The sequence below is a fragment of the Mobula hypostoma genome, chromosome 5 (genome assembly GCF_963921235.1).
Source record: "Mobula hypostoma chromosome 5, sMobHyp1.1, whole genome shotgun sequence".
NCBI lineage: Eukaryota > Metazoa > Chordata > Chondrichthyes > Myliobatiformes > Myliobatidae > Mobula > Mobula hypostoma.
The window spans coordinates 10,759,482-10,777,866 of record NC_086101.1 but is presented as its reverse complement, the minus strand read 5'-3'; the positions used below and the strand labels follow the sequence as shown (position 1 = coordinate 10,777,866).

General features: G+C 45.8%; 1 protein-coding gene across 3 annotated transcripts in view; it reads right to left on the bottom strand.

Annotated features, from left to right (window-relative positions):
* Nucleotides 1-3,371: 3,371 nt before the first annotated feature.
* LOC134346576 (butyrophilin subfamily 1 member A1-like) overlaps nt 3,372-18,385 on the bottom strand; it is a 50,906-nt gene continuing 35,892 nt past the window's right edge. For 2 of the 3 annotated variants that reach the window (XM_063047998.1, XM_063047997.1), the window contains exon 6: nt 3,373-4,011. In XM_063047998.1, coding sequence (XP_062904068.1) covers nt 3,479-4,011 — 533 coding nt within the window. In that variant the 3' untranslated portion in view covers nt 3,373-3,478. Of the gene's footprint in view, nt 4,012-18,385 lie in introns of all 3 variants that reach the window. The other variant, XM_063047999.1, reaches the window with a different exon arrangement.

Here is an 18,385-nt window from a genome sequence, read left to right as displayed (position 1 = left end):
TGTGGGCCTCGGTAACAGGAATAAAATTTACTGCTCATCGACTGTACTTGAGAAGCTGGAAACGAGTGACTTCAGCTTACAACATTTTGTAAGTTTGCAAGCAGTTACAACATTTTGTTTCTGCCTTACCACCACCCTTACAAAGCGTTCCACGCACATGCCACTCTGTGTAAAAATCTACATCTGACAACCCCCTATAATTTCCTCTAATCTCTTAATATTATGCCTCCTCCTTTTAGCTGGTGCTGCCCCAGGAAATACTTCCTATGGCTGACCACCCTCTGTGTGAAAATTCCTGTTAATTCTTTTCCTTCTCAGTTTATACCGATTAGTACTTGATTTTCCAGATAAGGGTATAAAAAACGGACTGGCTAATTAAAACTGTCACAAGAGTTCAAACCTTATCACCAACGATTCAGGATGTAACTTGAAATATCAAGTAAATCTAGCCTTAAAGTAAACACATCTTATAAGTGACGGTGACTGTTTCATTTTTAGATTTTTGTCAAAACCCCTCTAATTCCTCTGGCACGGTAGCCCAGCAGTTAGCTTAATGCTATTACAGGTAGCCCCCGGACAGGAAATTACAAGCTATGGGAACATCTGCACAGCTGAGGAATAGAGGCTTGGGTCCATTTCTGGGCACCATACTTCAGGAAGACAGGATTTACTAGCGTGGGTCATGAATTAGAATCAGAATCAGGTTTATTATCACTGATTTATGTTGTGAAATTCGTTGTTTTGTGGCTTCAGGACAGTGCAGTAAATAATATTACTACATGATACATGGTGCAATCTAGTGAGGTAGCGTTGTTGGTCCGTTTAGAAATCTGATGGCAGAAAGAATAAGGTGTTCCGGAAACACTGAGTGTGTCTTCAGGCTCCTGTACCTCTCCCTGATGGGATCAGTGAGAGGAGAGTAGTCCTGGATGGCGAGGATCAAACAAACCCATTGTGGATTTTCCAGTCCTCTGGGACCAGGCCAGAATCAAGTGACACTTGAAAGATCACGACCAATGCACACACAATTCTTGAGGTAATTCAGATGGCCGGGCAGAATCTGTGGAGGGAAACAGATTGTTCAGGGGAAGAGTTTCGCGGGGGAAATGTTGATTGTCCATCTCCCTCCATAGGCGCTGCCTGAGTCCGCCCACACAGTGAGAACCCGGACATCCCCTACCATCCAGCAGCTCATGTGTAACAATGAAAAACTTGTCTGCAACAGCATCACAGACATAGAGAACGGCTGAAGACTTAAATTCTACATCAATTATACAAGGCAGTGAAGAAAGTGTGCTAGAAAGGATGAGGGGAGAGCGAACGGAGGTGTTTCACATCATGAACGGTTTAACAGGGGATAGTTTCCAGTTGAAGATAAGGCAGTAAGTGGTTTAATGGGAGGAAGATTTTGGCGGAGAAAGAAATGGTTTCTGCATCTACAGATCTCGGTCAGATGGAAATTCATTCAACGTAACTCTGTCGAGGGGATCTGATACAGTAATACTTGTGGAGTTGTGTGGAAAGAAAAAGGTGGTGGGGGAGAGGCAGGGGACCGTAAGTGAGTTACCCGCAACTTCCCGATTGGGTGGGAGAGACGGTTGTCTCTCACCGCACTCCCGGACAGTATTCCTGTCTCAGTTGGAAATCCTCGTTGTCACACTGTGATTCGTGGGACCTTCTTCTGAAGCCCATCTCCCCTCCTGGGGCAGAGTCCAACAACAGCAGCTCACCAGTCCTTGGTCCTCGGACAGTCTTTCAAGTTGTTTCCTGATGTAGCCCATCTTCCAAGATCCTTCCTCTCCCGGGATGAGGTCTTTGGAGCTTCTGTTGGTGTTTCTGTAGCCTGAGAATTTACGGGATGGGGTTACTTGCCCCCTACCCAACCCTCCTCCTTTTGCAGCTGGACTGGGGACTGTCTATGGTGGCTACCTGGGATCTTTTTGTGCATAAGTTGGTCTCAGATGTGGGCTGCACTACGAGAGCACTTGGTCAACTGCTAAAGCTACCAGAGAAATGAAAGTTGTGCAGCATCACTAAATATCATCAGCAGCTAAAAACCCAGAAACCTGTAGGGTGGGCCTTAAATGCCACGACATTGAACCCGAAGACTACGTGGTGGTGCGGATGTTAAAAAGAAAGAACTGTTTGGAACCTCGATTTGAAGGGCCATTTCAGATTTTGCTGGGCACTAATGCAGTCATTAAAGTAAGAGACAAACCGTCATGGATTCACACCTCTCACTGTAAGATGGTGCCTACCCATGGCAGTCGGATTAGATCGTGTCCTTTCCCTGCCACGAACACTCAAGCTGCTGGGTGTGTACGGCTGTCCTGGCACATGTAGAAATGGATGCGTCCTTCACTGAAACAAAGATGAACTGTGACTTTAATTGGTCCGAGCCCTCAGCCCAGGGTATTTCTGGTACAATGATGATGGGACTGAGAAACATAGACCCTTCATCCCCTTATCGGATGGCCAGAATGTCACTGGGGATGGGGATGTAAATTTGGAAACAGCCAGTGTTCAGACAATAACCCCACGGAAAAAAGGGTAGTGTTGTTCCTGGAGAATATAACACCTGCCTAGGGAGCTGGTAAAGCAGCACAGGAACTGATTAACATGACATCAGCACTGGAAAAAGTTAGTAAATTAAACTGCTTATGTATCGATCCAAGTCAATAAGCAATATCTAAATTGTCGTCAGAATTGGTGCCGGTCCAAACAGTGGCATTGCAAACCCAAACGGCTTTGGATTTTGCTTTATCCGAGAAAGGAACCATGTGTGCCGAGAATGGACAAGAATGTTGCAATGACATACGAGATGAATCAGGAGAACAGAACTCACTTCACAGATCACATCCTAGAGGCCACCAGGAAGATTAAAGAAATAGGAACCCAATTCCACAATTATAATCCCACAGGAAACTTGTGGGCCTTTTCTTTCCCACCCTCTCCACCTTCCCGACACCAACACTCCTCCCCAGCTCCCTCTCTTTATTCCAGTCTCCACTTCCCCCTCCGACCAGATTCCATCATCTTTGTCTTCACCACCTCTCCCCTCCCAGCTTCTGACACATTTCCACACTCCAGCCCTCCCTCATCCGGATCAGCTGTCAGCTTTTACTCCCCCTTCCTTCCACCTTTCTGTACCGATTCTTTGGCACTTTGTGTGTTACCACCGGTCCCTGTCCCGTCCCCGAAGATTCACCCTGACCTCCCTCTCCCAGTCAGCTTCACCACCACTTGTCCCGGTTACCCTGTCAGTCCCGGTGGACTTTAGCACCCGGGGGAGCCGGGGAGCTCAGGACCCGCCGCCCGCGGCTGCTGCTGAATCCGCAGTGTTTCTGTTCCGTTAACGGATGCGGTGAACGAGTTAAAATTAATGGATCGATAATTCTCACATCGTGTTTATTTCACACTCCGCACATTTATATTTACACTGACTTACTCCTGACGCCGGTCCCGGGACCCGACCCATTTACAGACCCAGAGCGGAACCGGAACAGATTCTCAGCCATTGGTTTTTATATCCAGTCCAGAAGAAAGGATAAAGTTTCTCCGTGAATTTATTCCCAGCGAAGGTGTGGAGATGGGACTTGGTCTCCGCGTTATAAAATGAAACTGTCCCGGACTCGTAACTGAGATAAACACCCACCCTATCGGGGATGGGATCGGCAGGGAGACGGGACGCAGGGGAAGTGAGAACCCACATCTCGTCATCATGCCGCCTGATGATCCAGAATCCGGTCTCCGGTCTCGGTGTGACCCCTCCCTTCCTCTCCACAGACTCTGCGGCGACTCCAAGCCTCCACCACTGATTCCCCGTCACCTCCACCTCCCAGTAATGTCTCCCCGATGTGAATCCCTCCGATCCCAGCACACAAAACCAGTATGTGAACCTCTTCCCGGTGTCAGGGAGATTCCTCCGGGTCCCGGTCCATCTCACACTCTTCCGATCCTCAGATACCTTGAGCCACGGATTCGCCGTTTCCACATCCAGGGTGACAGAGACTGGGGGGAGAAGCAGAGAATTAGAGAGTCCCCGGGGATCGGGGGGAGACTCGGGCAGTGTGGCCCCAGGACCGGACCGGGGGAGAGGCCGCTAGGCCTCAGGCTCAGTCGGGTGGCTGACAAAAACTTTCCCGGCGTTTTACCAAACCAAAACGTATAGACAACCAGCATCTTCCCTAGATTTTTAACCGGGATAGTGAGCGGAGTTTTCACGATCAACACAACAAAATTCTGCAGGATCTCAGTGGGTGAAGCAGCATGTAGCGAAGGAGGCAGACAATCGATGTTTGACGCTGAAAGCCAGCATCAAGAATGGGAAGAAAGGGGAGAGAGCCAGCGGAAACGGATGTGAAGAAGGATGCAGCAACAACTGGATGCAGATGAGGACAGGGTGAGTGAAAACTGGAGGCATTTAAAGAGGTGGTCAGGGAGTCTGTTCGGCCGAATTCAGTCATCCTGGCCAACTTGCTTCAATGAGTTTGTCCCACTTGCCTGTGTGTATCCATTATTCCCTTAAACTTCCTCTGGTAGCTTCCTAAGCTCCAGGGAAAGTCGCAGCTTCTCCTTGTAAACCAAACCCTCCAGTCCTGGTAATGTCCCTGTAAATCTGTTTTATTCCCTCTCAGTTTAATGACAGCATTCCCTTTGGAAATAACCAGAACTGTACACATTGCTCCAAATGTGGCCTTCCCAATGTCTTGTACACACATCACGTGACGTCCCAGTTTAAGCACTCAGTATTCTGACTGATGAAGGCAATCACCTCCTAGTCTCTCTGTTCCTCTACACTCTCCAGGGACCCACTGATTCCTGTGTATATCCTGTCCTGGTTTGACTAACCAAAAGCCACATCTCTCTGAATTAAAATTCATCTGCCATTCAGCGGCCCAGCTGATGAAGATCCCGTTGTAATATTGGATAAACCCACGGGCATGATGGTGATGTTCAGGGTTGTCATGGTAACGTTGCAGATAGCGCAACGATTACACCTTGGGGCCTTCCAGAACTTGGGGTTCAGTTCTGGCACTGTCTGTAAGGAGGGCCTCTGTTCACCCCACGACCGCAGGGGTTTTGTCCAGCTGCTGGTTAGTGGGTTAACTGGCCATTGTAAATTGTTCTGTGACTCGGCTAGTGTTAAATAGCTTGGTTGCTGGGCAGTGTGACTTGCTGAGCTGAAAGGGACCATTTCACACTATATCTGAAAATTAATAATTATATAACTTGCTTCACAGTCCACTGCACCACTGATTTTAAACTCCTCCTCAAACATACTAAACATGTCACCTACATTCTCTGCAAATCAGTCATATGAATTATGAAAAACAGTGGACCCAGCACCGATCCCTGCAGCACACCACCGGACACAGGACTCCACCCAGCCAATTCTGTATCCAATTGGCCAGACTGTAGTGTAGCCCATGTGATCCAACTCTCTGGAATAGTCCACCATGAAGTACCTTGTCAAATACCTTGTTAAAGTCCATCTAGACAATGCGTACTGCACTTCCATCATCTCCATCCATGCAGAAAGCCAAGCTGGGTATCCCCGATTAGTCCTCGCCTTTCCAAATGAATGTAGATCCTGTCTCTCAGAATCTCCTCCATTAGTGTATCCACAAGCAACATTAGGTTCAACGGTTTGTACTTCCCAGGCTTTTCCCTACAGCCTGTCTTCAATAGTCATCTCCAGATTTCTGACCTTTTACCTGTAGCTATCAATGATACACGTACCTCCAAATGGGCCCCCGCAATTTCTTACTGAGCTTCCCACAAGGTCCTGGGATACACTTGATCAGGACCTGGTGATTTATCGACCTTTCTGCATTTTAGGAACTGCAGCACATTGGCTTCTGTTATGTGGTAGAAAATGAGGTCGATCATCTCCTGTAACACGGGAGAACTGAGGGCTCCGTGGAACTGGCACAGAAGAGTTGAGGCCTGGGACAGAGAAATGATGACAGGGAAAGTTTGGAAAGATATAGGACAAATGCAGGTAAATGTTGATCAGACAGAAATATATAAGGTTATGAGGAGCATAGATTGAACAGATGGTTGAAGTCTTCATCCCATAGGAGTGGGATCAAATACAATACAAATGCCTGAAGTGAGAGGAAGGAGTTTAAAGGTGAGTTTATTTGAACAGTGAGTGATTGATGTTGGAATCCGCTGCAAGAGGAGGTGATAGAATCAGATGCAATCACTGTGTTTAAAAGACACTCAGACAGACACTACAACGGACAAGGCACAGAAGGAGACTGACCTAATGCCGGCCAATACAATGAATGTAGATGGATAAATAGGTCAGCACGGAGGTGATGGCTCGAAGGGCCTGTTTCCGTGCTGTATGATGAAGACTCTGACTTTAAATGAACTGAGTGACTGACCCCACAGCCCTCCAGTGCAGAAAATTCCAAAGACAAATGACCTTTGTATCATATAACAATTACAGCACGGAAACAAGCCATCTCGGCCCTTCTAGTCTGTGCCGAACTCTTACTCTCACCTAGTCCCACCGACCTGCACTCGGTCCATAACCCTCCATTTCTTTCCTGTCCATATATCTATCCAATTTAACTTTAAACGTCAACATCAAACCTGCCTCAACCACTTCTGCTAGAAGCTCGTTCCACACAGCCACCACTCTGAGTAAAAAAGTTCTCCCTCATGTTACCCCTAAACTTTTGCCCTTCAACTCTCAACTCCTGCCCTCTTGTTTGAATCTTCCCCACTCTCAATGGAAAAAAAAACTATCCACATCAACTCTATCAATCCCTCTCATAATTTTAAACACTTCTATCAAGTCCCCTCTCAACCTTCTACTCTCCAAAGAATAAAGACCCAACTTGTTCAACATTTCTCTGTAACTTAGGAGATGAAACCCAGGCAACATTGTAGTAAACCTACTCTGTACTCTCTCAATTTTATTGACATCTTTCTTATAATTCGGTGACCAGAAATGCACACAATACTCCAAATTTGGCCTTACCAATGCCTTATACAATTTCAACATTACATCCCAACTCCTATACTCAATGCTCTGATTAATAAAGGCCAGCATACCAAAAGCTTTCTTCACCGCCCTATCCACATGATATTCCTCCTTCAGGGAACTATGCACCATTATTCCTAGATCTCTCTGTTCTACTGCATTCTTCAATGCCCTACCATTTAACATGTATGTCCTATTTTGATTATTCCTACCAAAATGTAGCACCTCATGTTTTTCAGCATTAAACTCCATCTGCCATCTTTCAGCCCACACTTCTAACTGGCCTAAATCTCTCTGCAAGCTTTGAAAACCTACTTCATCATCCACAACTCCACCTATCTTAGTATCATCTGCATACTTACTAATCTAATTTACCGCCCCATCATCCAGATCATTAATATATACGACAAACAACATTGGACCCAGTACAGATCCCTGAGGCACACCACTACACACCGTCCTCCAATGTGACACACAGTTATCCAACACTACTCTCTAGCATCTCCCATCCAGCCACTATTGAATCCATTTTACTACTTCAATATTAATGCCTAATGATTGAACCTTCCTAACTAACCTGCCACTTGGAACCTTATCAAAGGCCTTACTGAAGTCCATACAGACAACATCCACCGCTTTACCTTCGTCAACTTTCTCAGTAACCTCATCAAAAAAATTCAATAAGATTTGTCAAACATGACCTTCCACGCACAAATCCATGTTGACTGTTCCTAATCAGACCCTGTCTATCCAGATAATTATATATACCATCTCTAAGAATATTTTCCATCAATTTATCCGCCACTGACGTCAAACTCACAGGCCGATAATTGCCAGGTTTACTCTTAGAACCCTTTTTAAACAATAGAACCACATGAGCAATATGCCAATCCTCCGGCACCATCCCCGTTTCTAATGACATTTGAAATATTTCTGTCAGAGCCCCTGCTATTTCCACACTAACTTCCCTCAAGGTCCTAGGGAATATTTTGTCCTGACCTGGAGACTTATCCATATTTATATTCCTTAAAAGCACCAGTACTTCCTCTTCTTTAATTGTCATACTTTCCATAACTACACTTCTTGTTTCCTTTACCTTACACAATTCAATATCCTTCTCCTTAGTGAATACCGAAGAAAAGAAATTATTCAAAATCTCCCCCATCTCTTTTGGCTCCGCACATAGCCGTCCACTCTGATTCTCCAAGGGGCCAATTTTATCCCTCACTATCCTTTTGCTATTTATATCACTGTAGAAACCCTTTGGATTTATTTTCACCTTACTTGCTAAAGCTGCCTCGTATCTTCTTTTAGCTTTTCTATTTTCTTTCTTAAGATTCATTTTACATTCTTTATATTCCTCGAGCACCTCATTAACTCCAAGCTGCCTATATTTATTATAGATCCCTCTCTTTTTCCGAACCAAGTTTCCTATAAACCTTGAAAACCATGGCTCTCTCAAGCTTTTAACCTTTCCTTTCAACCTAACAGGAACATAAAGATCCTGTGCCGTCAGAATTTCATCTTTAAATGACCTCCATTTCTCTATTACATCCTTCCCATAAAACAAATTGTCCCAATCCACTCCTTCTAAATCTGTTCGCATCTCCTCAAAGTTAGCCTTTCTCCAATCAAAAATCTGAAACTGAGTCCAGTCATATCCTTCTCCATAATTATATTGAAACTAATGGTATTGTGATCACTGGACCTGAAGTGCTCCCCAGCACATACCTCTGTCATCTGCCCTATCTCATTCCCTAACAGGAGATCCAACACTGCCCCTTCTCTAGTTAGTACCTCTGTGTATTGCTGCAGAAAACTATCTTGCACACATTTGACAAACTCCAAACCATCCAGCCCTTTTAAAGAATGGGCTTCCCAGTCTACGTGTGGAAAATTAAAATCTCCCACAATCACAACCTTGTGCTTACTACAAATATCTGCCATCTCCTTACAAATTTGCTCCTCCAATTCTCGGTCCCCATTAGGTGGTCTATAATACACCCCTATAAGTGTCAATACACCTTTCCTATTCCTCAGTTCCACCCAAATAGCCTCCCTGGACGAGTCCACTAATCTATTCTGCCAGAGCACCGCTGTTATATTTTTTCCTGACAAGCAATGTAACACCTCCCCCTCTTGCCCCCCCTATTCTATCATACCTGAAGCAACGAAATCCTGGAATATTTAGTTGCCAATCACACTCCTCCTGCAACCACGTTTCACTAATAGCTACAACGTCATATTTCCAGGTATCAATCCATACTGTAAGCACATCCCCCTTTCTTACAATGCTCCGAGCATTAAAATAGATGCATTTAAGAAACTCTCCACCTCTTACTCTCGTTTTATCCTTAATGGAGAAAACAACTTTGTTATCTTTTTCTTCCTTGTCCCCTACATCTTTGGTCTGAGTGCTCCTGATCTCTGTCCCCTGCCTATCCTCCCTCACACACAGTCTACTAGCTTTCTCTATTCGTGAACTAACCTCCTCTCTCCTAGTCTCTTTAATTTGATTCCCACCCCGCAACCATTCTAGTTTAAAGTCACCTCAGTAGCCCTCGCAAATCTCCCCGCCAGGATACTGGTCCCCCTAGGATTCAAGTGCAACCCGTCCTTTTTGTACAGGTCACGCCTGCGCCAAAAGAGCTCCCAATGATCCAAAAACTTGAATCACTTCCCCCTGCTCCAAACCCTCAGCCACGCATTTATCCTCCACCTCATTCCATTCCTACACTGTCGCATGGCACAGGCAGTAATCCTGAGATTCCTACCTTTGCGGTGCTTTTTCTCAACTCCCTTCCTAACTCCGTATATTCTCCTTTCAGGACCTCTCCCCTTTTCCTACCTATGTCATTGGTACCTATATGTACCACAACCTCTGGCTCCTCACCCTCCCACTTCAGGATATCTTGGACGCGATCAGAAACATCCCGGACCCTGGCACCTGGGAGGCAAACTACCATCCGGGTCTGCGGACTGCATTCACAGAATCGCCTATCTGACCCCCTTACTATCGAGTCCCCTGTTACTACTACCCTCCTCTTCCTTTCCCTACCCTTCTGAGATACAGGGCCGGACTCTGTGCCGGAGGCACGGCCACTGTCGCTTCCCACGGGTAAGCTGTCCCCCCCAACAGTACTCAAACAGGAGTACCTATTGTCGAGGGGCACAGTCACTGGGGTACTCTCTATTACCTGACTCTTCCTCTTCCCCCTCCTAGCCGTGACCCACTTGTCTGCCTCCCGTGGCCCCGGTGTGACCACCTGCCTGTAACACCTCTAACAACTCCTTACTCTCCCTGACCAGACGAAGGTCATCGAGCTGCATCTCCAGTTCCCTAATGCGGACCCTTAGGAGCCGCATCTCGGCGCAGATGTGGACGTTCGGGAGGCTTGGAGACTCCAGGATCTCCCACGTCTGGCACCGAGAACAACAAGCTGCCCTCACACTCATACAACTCTCTCCTCAAATAACAACAAAAAATGAACACCAAACCCTCTTCGCCTCAACCGTTTCCGCCTAAGCCCGTTGAGCCGAAGCCCTTAAGCCTTCACTGTGCCCCGGCTCACTCTGCAGCCCGCAAACTACGCTGCCCACTGTACACGGCTGTGTTCCTTTTAAATCTTCCACACTTCACGCCCCGACATCACACACCTGCGCAGTGCCGCCTCTCTGAACGCCGATGGAAAAAAAACCCGACAAATTTTAAAATGGCTTCCTCCGCACTCCCGCTCCGATTCTCAGACTTCCTTCTCTGAATCCCAGCCATTCCTGCTCCGCTGCCATCCCTGCCAGTGTCCTTTTCCAATGAATTATGGCCAACTCCTCTCTCATGCCTCTGCAATTCCCTTTATTCCACTGTAATACTGATATATCAGAATTTTGCTTTTCCTTCTCAAATTTCAGTGTGAATTCAAACTTATTATGGTCACTTCCCCTCAAAGGGTTCTTTTACCTTAAGCTTTCTAATTTATTCCATTTCATCTCAGCCAGTCTAGAATAGCTGATCTCAGCCATTAGCTGCTCTGAAAAGCCACCTCTTCGGCATCGTAGAAATTCCCTCTCTTGGAATCCCACACCAACCTGATTTTCCCAATCTACCGGCACATTGAAACCCCCCCTTGTATCGTTGCCCCTTTCGGCATGCACCTTCTATCCCCTGTTGTAGCTTGCAGACCACAAACTACTGTTTGGGGTTTGTATACAACTCCCATCAAGGTCTTTTTACCCTTGCCGTTCCAAAGCTCTATCCACAATTATTCAAAACCTTCCGATCTGATGTCCCCTCCTTCTAATGATGTGATGTGATTTCATATTTTTTACCAACAGGGCCACGCCGCCCCTCCTGCCTTCTTGCCTGTCCTTTCGATACAATGTGCATGCTTGAACATTTAAGGTCACAGCCAAATTCTTCTTTCAGCCATGATTCAGTGATGCCTCCAACATGATACTTGCCAATCTGTAACTGTACGACAAGTTCATTTACTTTATTCCGTAATCTGCGCACATTCAAATTTAACACCTTCAGTCCTGTATTCAACCTTTTAGATTTTGCCCACCTTTTAATTCACAACTCACCCTGTTAACTGCCATTTTCCCCTATCATCAGCCTCTCCTCGCCAGGAGTCTCACTGCACACTGCCTCTGTTTGTAAACCAACTACCTCATCCTCAGCACGATCACTCCGGTTCCCATTCCCCTGTCAAATTAGTTTAATATGCCACTCTCCAGGCATATGGCACCACTACTGTGACAAATGAGGAGACAAAGATAACCACCAAAGGCACAGAAATCTCTTCCCTCACTTCCCATAGTAACCTGTGGTATAGACTGTGGTCTTATCCATCCTAATACTTTACTAAACAACCAGCACATCCTCTTTCTGAATGTCAATGTTCTAGCATATCAGCCTGTTTTGTGCTGTTCTCAGAAAAATCATTGTCTCTCTCTCAGTAGTTAATACTGAAGCAAAGTCTTCATTAAAACATAGAAAACCTACAGTACAATGCAGGCCCTTCGGCCCACAAAGTTGTGCCGAACATATCCCTATCTTAGAAAAATAGAGGGTAATGGGTAAGCCTAGTAATTTCTGAGCTCCATGTACCTATCCAAAACTCTCTTAAAAGACCCTACCATATCCGCCCCCACCACCGTTGCCGACAGCCGATTCCACACACTCAACACTGAGTAAAAAACTTACCCCTGACATCTGGAGGATAAATGCGTGGCTGAGGGATTGGAGCAGGGGGCAGGGATTCAAGTTTTTGGATCATTGGGACCTCTATTGGTGCAGGCGTGACCTGTACAAAAAGGACGGGTTACACTTAAATCCTAGGGGGACCAATATCCTGGCAGGGAGATTAGCGCGGGCTACTGAGGTGACTTTAAACTAGAATGGTTGGGGGGTGGGAATCAAATTAAAGAGGCTAGGTGTGAGGAGGTTAGTTCACAACAGAGGGATGGGAACCAGTGCAGAGAGACAGAGGGGTGTAAAGTGAGCGTAGAAGCAAAAAGTACAAAGGGGAAAAGTAAAAGTGGCAGGCCGACAAATCCAGGGCAAGCATTAAAAAGGGCTAAGAGAGTTGTAAAAGAGCGCCTGAAGGCTTTATGTGTCAATGCAAGGAGCATTCGTAATAAGGTGGATGAATTGAAAGTGCAGATTGTTATTAATGATTATGATATAGTTGGGATCACAGAGACATGGCTCCAGGGTGACCAGGGATGGGAGCTCAACATTCAGGGATATTCAATATTCAGGAGAGATAGACATGAAGGAAGGGGAGGTGGGGTGGCGTTGCTGGTTAAAAAAGAGATTAACGCAATAGAAAGGAAGGACATAAGCCGGGAAGATGTGGAATCGATATGGGTAGAGCTGCGTAACACTAAGGGGCAGAAGACGCTGGTGGGAGTTGTTTACAGGCCACCTAACAGTAGTAGTGAGGTCGGAGATGGTATTAAACAGGAAATTAGAAATGTGTGCAATAAAGGAACAGCAGTTATAATGGGTGACTTCAATCTACATGTAGACTGGGTGAACCAAATTGGTAAAGGTGCTGACGAAGAGGATTTCTTGGAATGTATGCGGGATGGTTTTTTGAACCAACATGTCGAGGAACCGACTAGAGAGCGGGCTATTCTGGACTGGGTTTTGAGCAATGAGGAAGGGTTAATTAGCGATCTTGTCGTGAGAGGCCCCTTGGGTAAGAGTGACCATAATATGGTGGAATTCTTCATTAACATGGAGAGTGACATAGTTAATTCAGAAACAAAGGTTCTGAACTTAAAGAGGGGTAACTTTGAAGGTATGAGTCGTGAATTAGCTAAGATAGACTGGCAAATGACATTTAAAGGATTGACAGTGGAAATGCAATGGCAGGCATTTAAAGGTTGCATGGATGAACTACAACAATTGTTCATCCCAGTTTGGCAAAAGAATAAATCAAGGAAGGTAGTGCACCCGTGGCTGACAAGAGAAATTAGGGATAGTATCAATTCCAAAGAAGTAGCATACAAATTAGCCAGAGAAAGTGGCTCACCTGAGGACTGGGAGAAATTCAGAGTTCAGCAGAGGAGGACAAAGGGCTTAATTAGGAAGGGGAAAAAAGATTATGAGAGAAAACTGGCAGAGAACATAAAAACGGACTGTAAAAGTTTTTATAGATATGTAAAAGGGAAAAGACTGATAAAGACAAATGTAGGTCCCCTGCAGACAGAAACAGGTGAATTGATTATGGGGAGCAAGGACATGGCAGACCAATTGAATAATTACTTTGGTTCTGTCTTCACTAAGGGGGACATAAATAATCTTCCAGAAATAGTAAGGGACAGAGGGTCCAGTGAGATGGAGGAACTGAGTGAAATACATGTTAGTAGGGAAGTGGTGTTAGGTAAATTGAAGGGATTGAAGGCAGATAAATCCCCAGGGCCAGATGGTCTGCATCCCAGAGTGCTTAAGGAAGTAGCCCAAGAAATAGTGGATGCATTAGTGATAATTTTTCAAAACTCGTTAGATTCTGGACTAGTTCCTGAGGATTGGAGGGTGGCTAATGTAACCCCACTTTTTAAAAAAGGAGGGAGAGAGAAACCGGGGAATTATAGGCCGGTTAGCCTAACGTCGGTGGTGGGGAAACTGCTGGAGTCAGTTATCAAGGATGTGATAACAGCACATTTGGAAAGCGGTGAAATGATCGGACAAAGTCAGCATGGATTTGTGAAAGGAAAATCATGTCTGACGAATCTCATAGAATTTTTTGAGGATGTAACTAGTAGAGTGGATAGGGGAGAACCAGTGGATGTGGTATATTTGGATTTTCAAAAGGCTTTTGACAAGGTCCCACACAGGAGATTAGTGTGCAAACTTAAAGCACACGGTATTGGGGGTAAGGTATTGGTGTGGGTGGAGAATTGGTTAGCAGACAGGAAGCAAAGAGTGGGAATAAACGGGACCTTTTCAGAATGGCAGGCGGTGACTAGTGGGGTACCGCAAGGCTCAGTGCTGGGACCCCAGTTGTTTACAATATATATTAATGACTTGGATGAGGGAATTAAATGCAGCATCTCCAAGTTTGCGGATGACACGAAGCTGGGTGGCAGTGTTAGCAGTGAGGAGGATGCTAAGAGGATGCAGGGTGACTTGGATAGGTTGGATGAGTGGGCAAACTCATGGCAGATGCAATTTAATGTGGATAAATGTGAAGTTATCCACTTTGGTGGCAAAAATAGGAAAACAGATTATTATCTGAATGGTGGCCGATTAGGAAAAGGGGAGGTGCAACGAGACCTGGGTGTCATTATACACCAGTCATTGAAAGTGGGCATGCAGGTACAGCAGGCGGTGAAAAAGGCAAACGGTATGCTGGCATTTATAGCGAGAGGATTCGAGTACAGGAGCAGGGAGGTACTACTGCAGTTGTACAAGGCCTTGGTGAGACCACACCTGGAGTATTGTGTGCAGTTTTGGTCCCCTAATCTGAGGAAAGACATCTTTGCCATAGAGGGAGTACAAAGAAGGTTCACCAGATTGATTCCTGGGATGGCAGGTCTTTCATATGAAGAAAGACTGGATGAACTGGGCTTGTACTCGTTGGAATTTAGAAGATTGAGGGGGGATCTGATTGAAACGTATAAGATCCTAAAGGGATTGGACAGGCTAGATGCGGGAAGATTGTTCCCGATGTTGGGGAGGTCCAGAACGAGGGGTCACAGTTTGAGGATAGAGGGGAAGCCTTTTAGGACCGAGATTAGGAAAAACTTCTTCACACAGAGAGTGGTGAATCTGTGGAATTCTCTGCCACAGCAAACTGTTGAGGCCGGTTCATTGGCTGTGTTTAAGAGGAAGTTAGATATGGCCCTTGTGGCTACAGGGGTCAGGGGGTATGGAGGGAAGGCTGGGTTCTGAGTTGGATGATCAGCCATGATCATAATAAATGGCGGTGCAGGCTCGAAGGGCCGAATGGCCTACTCCTGCACCTATTTTCTATGTTTCTATGTTTCTATCTCCTTTATACCTACTCCTCAGCACCTTAAACCTGGGAAAAAGCCTCTGACTGTCCACACGATCAGTGCCTCTCATCACCTTATACACCTCTATCAGGTCACTTCTCATCCTCTATCACTCCAAGGAGAAAAGGCCGAGTTCACTCAACCTATTCTCATAAGGCATGCTCCCCAATCCAGGCAACAACCTTGTAAATCTCCTCTGCACCCTTTCTGTGGCTTCCACATCCTTCCTGTAGTGAGGCGACCAGAACTAAGCACAGTACTCCAAGTGGGGTCTAACCAGGGTCCTATACAGCTGCAAAATCACCTCTCGTCTCCTAAATTCAATTCATGATTGATGAAGGTCAATACACCGTCCGCCTTCTTAACTACAAGGTCAACCTGCGCAGCTGCTTTGAGTGTCCTATAGACTCGGACCCCAAGATCCTTCTGATCCTCCATACTGCCAAGAGTCTCAACATTAATACTATAATCTGCCATTTTATTTGACCTACCAAAATGAATCACTTCACAATTGTCTGTGTTGAACTCCATCTGCCACTCCTCAGCCCAGTTTGGCATCCTATCAATGTCCCGCTGTAACATCTGAGAGGTCCTTTCCAATGTCCTCTGACTCCAGGCGTAGACTTCTATCCTTGATCTGTCCTATCCTCTCTCTAGTTATCCTCCCGTTCTTCACGTACAGAAACATAGAAAATAGGTGCAGGAGTAGGCCATTCGGCCCTTCGAGCCTGCACCGCCATTCAGTATGATCATGGCTGATCATCCAACTCAGAACCCTGTACCTGCCTTCTCTCCATGCCCACTGATCCCTTTAGCCAGCGGTCCCCAACCACCAGGCCACAAAGCATGTGCTACCGGGCCACGAGGAAACAATATGATTTGGTGATAGAAGTCAGCTGCACCTTTCCTCATTCCCTGTCACGCCCACTGTTGAACTTGAACACACGCGAGGTCATTACCCACGCGTCGTCCATGTCAACGCAGGAAGGAGAGCAACTCCTCGAGCTTGCAACTGACGGCGGGCTGAAAAGTATGTTTGACATAACATCTCTGCTGGCATTCTGGATCAAAGTCAAGGCTAAATATCCTGAGATAGCCACAAAAGCACTGAAAACGTTGCTTCCATTTCCAACACATCTCTGCAATGAATGCAGCAACAAAAACTAAATTGCGGAATAGACTAGACATAAGGAACCCCGTTCGATTATTGCCGTCTCCCATCACCCCTCGATGTTGCAGGAAAACAAGCCCAGGGCTCCCACTGATTCAGCGATATTGGTGTGTTGCAATGATTTTATATGTTCATACGGGGAAAATATGTGCTGGGTGTTTAATATCCAAACATTACTTAAAATGTTATGATGCTATTGACTTACTTATATAACCATATAACAATTACAGCACGGAACAGGCCATCTCGGCCCTGCTAGTCTGTGCTGAACGCTACTCTCACCTAGTCCCACCAACCTGCACTCAGCCCACAACCCTCCATTCCTTTCCTGTCCATATACCGATAAAATTTTACTTTAAATGCCACTTCAACTGGAAATTCGTTCAACACTTACTTCAAGCTCCCTGATAATTAACTTATCACTATATTCATGTGAGGAAAATATACGCTGTGTGTTTAATATTAAATTCGTTAGATAAACCCTTTCAGAAATGAAATTGAGTGTACTAGCCACTTATCACATATATTCCGGTCGTGATTAACACCCCGCCACCGAAGAGAATCGCCAAAAAGGATTTGCAGGAGAGAAAAAAAAATAATCGGCGGGTCACGATGCGCATGTGCACTGGTGCCCGCGCAAGGCTTCATGGTTGTTGTAGTCTTTTTCTGGGTAAACACGACGTATTTGACTGCCGGTCCGCAAGAATATTGTCAATATTAAACCGGTCCGCAGTGCAAAAAAGGTTGGGAACCCCTGCCTTTAGCCACAAGGGCCATATCTAACTCCTTCTTAAATATAGCCAATGAACTGGCCTCAACTGTTTCCTGTGGCACAGAATTCCACACATTCACTACTCTCTGTGTGAAGAAGTTTTTCCTCATCTCAGTCCTAAAAGGCTTCCCCTTTATTCTTAAGCTGTGACTCCTCGTTCTGGACTTCCCCAACATCGGGAACAATCTTCCTGCATCTAGCCTGTCCAATCTCTTTAGAATTGTATACGTTACCAATAAGGTACCCCCTCAATCTTCTAAATTCCAGCGAGTATAAGCCTAGTTGATCCAGTGTTTCATCATATGAAAGCCCTGCCATCCCAGGAATCAATCTAGTGAACCTTCTTTGTACTCCCTCCATGGCAAGAATGTCTTTCCTCAGATTAGGGGACCAAAACTGCATACAATACTCCAGGTGTGGTCTCACCAAGGCCTTGTACAACTGCAGTAGTCCCTCCCTGCTCCTGTACTCGAATCCTCTTGCTATGAATGCCAGCATACCATTCGCCTTTTTCACCGCTTGCTGTACCTGCATGCCCACTTTCAATGACTGGTGTATAATGACACCCAGGTCTCGTTGCACCTCCCCTTTTCCTAATCGGCCACCATTCAGATAATAATCTGTTTTCCTGTTCTTGCCACCAAAGTGGATAACCTCACATTTATCCACATTAAATTGCATCTGCCATGAATTTGCCCACTCACCTAACCTATCCAAGTCACCCTGCATCCTCTTAGCATCCTCCTCACAGCTAACACTGCCGCCCAGCTTCGTGTGATCTGCAAACTTGAAGATGCTGCATTTAATTCCCTCGTCTAAGTCATTATTATATGTTGTAAACAACTGGGGTCCCAGCACTGAACCTTTCGGTACCCCACTAGTCACTGCCTGCCATTCTGAAAAGGTCCCGTCTGTTCCCACTCTTTGCTTCCTGTCT